This window comes from Engraulis encrasicolus, chromosome 14, assembly GCF_034702125.1.
Source record: "Engraulis encrasicolus isolate BLACKSEA-1 chromosome 14, IST_EnEncr_1.0, whole genome shotgun sequence".
Classification (NCBI taxonomy): Eukaryota; Metazoa; Chordata; class Actinopteri; order Clupeiformes; family Engraulidae; genus Engraulis; species Engraulis encrasicolus.
This window is the reverse complement of record NC_085870.1, coordinates 40941079-40946420: the sequence shown is the minus strand read 5'-3', so window position 1 is coordinate 40946420 and position 5342 is coordinate 40941079. Positions and strand designations below refer to the sequence as shown.

Here is a 5342-nt window from a genome sequence, read left to right as displayed (position 1 = left end):
AAGCCAAATCAACCCATCATTAGCTTCAGAAAGAATAAAATGAGGGTTTTTGAGCGACCGTCTCACTCTCATGACCTCAACATCATTGAGCCACTCAGAGGAAACCTCAAATGTGAGGTTCCAGCAAGACACCCAAAGCTATTATAGGAAACAACCATTCTGCCAGGAAGAATGTGCCGTTTTGTCATCAGAGATCATTAAGAGCCTTATCCACAACTACCACAAACAATTTAGAGCGGTCCCTGATGTTAAACAGGGCCATATTCAGCATCAGAAACTAGGGTATGTAAACTTTTGAACAGGGTCATTTGGGTAGTTTGGGTTGTGATCATGCTTTTGAAAGAATAAACACAGAATACTGCTAATAAATATATTAAGCCAGTCACTAGCAATGAGTGAAAAAAAAGGTTTTGTGTAATCCTTCATATTTTGAGAGAAATCGCCAAGAAAGCGTATATTCTGCTGGGGTATGTAAACATATGAGCACCACTGTAAATAAGTAATCAGGTGGTCTGGCCAAAATATGTTAAGATTTGCATTCAAAGATGTCTGTCTATGACTAGTAATTGAAAATGGCAGCCATGGAGAAAATCCACCTATTCATGAAGGAAAAGTGTATATTTTTAATTTCATAATGAATAAAGAAATTGAAAGACGAGATGTTAATGGTTGTGACAAATATGCAATAGCCAGATGACATGTGTGAATGCCCAGCATGAATTCTGGAAAAACTAGTTACTAAAAATGTCACATACTCTATAGTAAACATCTATAAATCGATCAATTTAGAAAAGGAAATTGGTGAATCTAAGGGAAATGTACTTTACATATTGTTAGGCACAGAAGATCCTGTGCCACAGGAGCCTGGACCTGGTTCATTACCACGCTCACCTGGCTCACTTCCGCTACAGGAATATGTACTTAATCTCACGGAGGAGTGAGTTGTCTTTTCTACCTGCTAGCTGAATGTTGATTTTATATTATTTTTTCCCACTTCACATATTATTTACATACATTAGGTGTCTTCTCTTAAAATATCTCAATTGTATATTCTGCCCTAGGGAATGGAAGGCCTTTTGCAACACGTTACAAATTTCAGTGAGTAGCATTATTTCAGCAAATAGTTTCAATGATTTGTCCAAAGTGGTATAAAGTTTGTTTTTGTTTAAACCACATTTTTCTTTACCACAGATGACAAGGACCCAGTTTATTGAACTTTGTCAGTCCATCCTGAGAGTTGTCAGCCTCAGCTCAATTACAGTGATTTTACCAGCTGTTCTGCATGGCAAAAATCATTTGGACAGCATCTCACATCTATCCTCCAGGTGAAATCAGAAAAGAACTGTAATTCAGAAGATGCTATGAAACCTTTTATCACTAAAAATCTCATTTAATGAGTTAGTACCAGTGTTTATGAATGCCTAGTTTATCACTTGAAAGCAAGACAAAATAGATGCACTCAAAAGCTGAATGCAAATCAGGAAACCTGTAATTTAACAAAAGCTGAAAATAGAACTAAAGCCAATGATAGAAATGGGAAAATAATGTTTCTGGTCTGGCCCATCAACAGTGTTCCCAGTTTGAAAACAGGTGTTTGTAGTATATACATAATGTGCAATCGTCCTAAACTCTATGTCTTCGTTCATTGTATGTCTGATGGCAGTTGTGGTGCTGGACGTCCTTCACCTGCGATTCCTGTTAATGCTGGATATCAGATTCTGCTCAGGATAAGAGAGGCCGTGGCCAACTTCAGGAGGAATATTGGATGGCGCCTTTCCTGTTGTCATTTAGCAGTTGCAAGATCCTCTTGCTGTTCGATGTCTAACCTTTCAGCTGACAGCGACAAGAGCCATACCCCCTCCTTGTCCGAACCTGCCGCAGTGCGAGATAAATCCTATGACCAAGATACATATGACCCACAGAGATATGATATGATGTTGACAAAGCTATTTTCTAGTGAAAGTATTGACGTAGTTGCCAAGGAACTTGTCGGTCAGCTGCATGGTGTTCTTCAGACCTCATCTGCTCTACCAGAGGCTGCAAAAGTTCCTGAGGCGCTTTATTCTTACACTGAGGCGGCCTTCAAGAATTTGCTTCAGCCACACGTCCGCCAGCTTGTGGCCCATAATGCGCCAGAGAATGTTTCTTCACCAGATGCATTTGAGACTGTCCCTGACACTGGAATATTAAGCGAAATGCTCCTCGCAGCATTGAGGAACTCTAATTCTGCTCCTGCACTTGGACCTCAGGACAGTGTCAGAGATGCAGCAGCATCCAACAGCATGGAGGACCAAAGCTCTTGCCAGAAACATCAAAGCCTTGTTGGTTCATTCAGCAGTCTGATGGTCCATCAGCTACTGGATATGATGCACCAGTACTCAGTGGCACAAAATCAGCAAGGCAGTCTTCAGGTTCAGGCATCATCTGTCACCAATGAGCCAGAGACTACAAGTACAGGAAGGCCTTCCTCTACTGCGTCTTGGCTGCCCGTGTATGAAGACAGAAAGGATAATGGCTGTTTCACCACGGTGCTGTTGCTGAGGCTACTGGCCAAAATGAGGGATGCACACACCGCCCCTGAGGACAAGATGGTGATGTCACAACAGCTGACTGAGAAACTTCTAGCCGAGTTCACTAGTGCCTCAGGATCAGCAAGCGTTCAGGAGTATCTCGGCAATGTGAAGATCCAGAGCATCTACAAGACCATGGATACCTTCTTGGTGAAGAAGTTTGGACCGGAGGCTGTTCTGAGGAGGGCAGAGAATACCCAGGATGAATCATTTGATGACATCTTGCTGATGAAACTGAGAGAAGAACTGTTGAGTATTGAATGGCGTATTTCCTGTTGTCATTCAGCAGTTTCTACATCCTCTTGCTGTTCGATGTCGAACCTTCCGGCTGACAACGTCAAGAGCCATACCCCCTCCTTGTCCAAAGCTGCCACAGTGGGAGATAAATCCTATGACCAAGATACATATGACCCACAGAGATATGATATGATGTTGAGAAAGCTACCTTCTAGTGAAAGTATTGACGTAGTTGCCAAGGAACTTGTTGGTCAGGTGCATGATGTTCTTCAGACCTCATCTGCCCTACCAGAGGCTGCAAAAGTTCCTGAGGCACTTTATTCTTACGCTGAGAGGGCCCTCAAGAATTTGCTTCAGCCACTCGTCCTCCCGCTGGTGGCCCATAATGCCCCAGAGAATGTTGCTTCATCCGATGCATGTGAGACTGTCCCTAACACTGGAGGATTAAGCGAAATGCTGCTCGCAGTACTGAAGAACTCTAATTCTGCGGCTGCACTTGGACCTCAGGACAGTGTAAGAGATGCAGCATCCAACAGCATGGACCAAAGCTCTGCTGACCAGAAACAACTGGATATTATGCACCAGGACTCAGTGGCACAAAATCGGCAAGGTGACCTTCAGGTTCAGGCATCATCTGTCACCAATGAGCCAGAGACTACAAGCACAGGAAGGCCTTCCTCTGCTGCGTCTTGGCTGCCCGTGTATGAAGACAGAAAGGATAATGGCTGTTTCACCACTGTGCTGTTGCTGAGGCTACTGGCCAAAATGAGGTATGCACACACCGCCTCTGAGGACAAGATGGTGATGTCACAACAACTGACTGAGAAAATTCTAGCCGAGTTCACCAGTGCCTCAGGAGGATCGCCAAGCTTTCAGGAGTATCTCGGCAATGTGAATATCCAGAGCATCTACAAGACCATGGATACCTTCTTGGTGAAGAAGTTTGGACCGGAGGCTGTTCTGAGGAGGGCAGAGAATGCCCAGGATGAATCATTTGATGACATGTTGCTGATGAAATTGAGAGAGGAACTGTTGAGCAAGCATGGCATAGAAGTTCCAGCTGCTTCGTCTGCCTTAAGTGGCTCCTCCTCCCTTAGGCCTGCGTCTGCAGAAGCAGGTGGCCAAACTCCCAGGAAGAACAAATGGAGACTAAAGGTACCTACAAAAAACTGCTAAACTTGTAAAATTATATGATTTATTGTTTCTAACATCTGGGTAATAATAATACAGTACGTGTATTAGACTTCAGCTTGTCCTAATGTCCTTATCTGTTCCTAGATCCCAAAGAGACGCAGCTCCAAGGTTGCTCCAGTTAACAGCGCTTCCAACATAGGTAAGGTGTCTTGTTTTTACTGACCACTGTTTTGATTCCTTCTTCTGTTGATGTTGTTGTTGTTGTTGTTGTTGTTGTTGTTGTTGTTGTTGTTGTTGTTGTTAATTACAGGCTACTCAACTTCTTATTTCCTCATTCTTCAGCAGGTCTGCAGGGAGAGACGGCCGCTCCTCGCGCTCCATCTGATGATTCAGGCACCGCTGTGCCTGCTGCTGATGAGCTGAAGTCTCGAAAGCGCCCTTGGTACCATATCTTCACCGCCTGCTTTCGACGCTCAAGCTGAAACTTGACCAGCCAACCTCAGTACCCGTTTCAACCCAACCCCTTTTACCTCACCACCATCCACTTCACTTAACCTCACAACACGTTTCACCTCACCCAATCCTCTTTCACCTCACCAGAGTTTGTACCCAACACCCTCCAGCAATACTCCCTCTTCCTTTATAAAAACACAAAACAAACATAAAAATAAAACAAAACGTCGAAACAACCAACCAAAAAAATCAAATCCCATCCACTCCATATCCTACTCACGCACACACACACACACACATACACAAACACACATTTACAAAATAACAAAATATAAAATAAAATAAAATAAAATAACCCTCACTTCTTTTGTTTGATGTTGTTAATTTTTATTCATAGTAATTTGCAATGTCGGATCCTCAAGTAGCCTAAATCAGAATGAGGCCAAAGTCAGGGAAACTGGCTCTCGCGAAGAATCGGAAACTATGGCCATAAGCTTTCAGCTATACGAAGTCATGGCTTTCATCAAAAATCCTTTCATATGATTGGTGAAACCGCTTATCTGATGTAGCGGGTACTTCAAACCAGACCTGTGTGTATGTAGCTGGCGGAGCACCTCTGGTGGAGAACTACACTACACTGTACTACACAGAGGTCTGGACTCCTAAGAAACTGGCCGAAGCATTTATTGTTTCAATATGAATGGCAACACACACTGAGGACTCACACGACAGATTGTAGAATAAAGTGATTCTTTAGTCAAGTCAAGTCAAGTCAAGTCAAGTAGGTTTTATTGTCAATTTCTTTACATGCACTGGTCATACAAAGAATTTGAAATTACATTTCTTGCTTTCCCATACAGACATAGACTAATCTAGGTAAGGACATAGACAGTATAGACATAGACAGTACTTATACATGGACTTAAGACAGTATGGACATAGACAGTG

General features: G+C 43.0%; 1 protein-coding gene across 1 annotated transcript; it reads left to right on the top strand.

The window, feature by feature from the left end:
• Nucleotides 1-1070: 1070 nt before the first annotated feature.
• Nucleotides 1071-4741, top strand: LOC134463323 (uncharacterized). The gene is made up of 5 exons (XM_063216526.1): nucleotides 1071-1098; nucleotides 1192-1325; nucleotides 1664-3962; nucleotides 4086-4140; nucleotides 4287-4741. The coding sequence occupies exons 2-5, from the start codon at nucleotides 1192-1194 to the stop codon at nucleotides 4421-4423; spliced, it is 2625 nt and encodes an 874-aa protein (XP_063072596.1). The 5' UTR covers nucleotides 1071-1098; the 3' UTR covers nucleotides 4424-4741.
• Nucleotides 4742-5342: the final 601 nt, after the last annotated feature.

Bases quoted from the DNA above. Each gene is read 5' to 3' on its own strand.
- LOC134463323 (XM_063216526.1), top strand. From the start codon at position 1,192: ATGACAAGGACCCAGTTTATTGAACTTTGTCAGTCCATCCTGAGAGTT. The intron at 3,963-4,085 runs GTACCTACAAAA...ATCTGTTCCTAG, and splicing joins AGAACAAATGGAGACTAAAG to ATCCCAAAGAGACGCAGCTC. The intron at 4,141-4,286 runs GTAAGGTGTCTT...ATTCTTCAGCAG, and splicing joins TAACAGCGCTTCCAACATAG to GTCTGCAGGGAGAGACGGCC.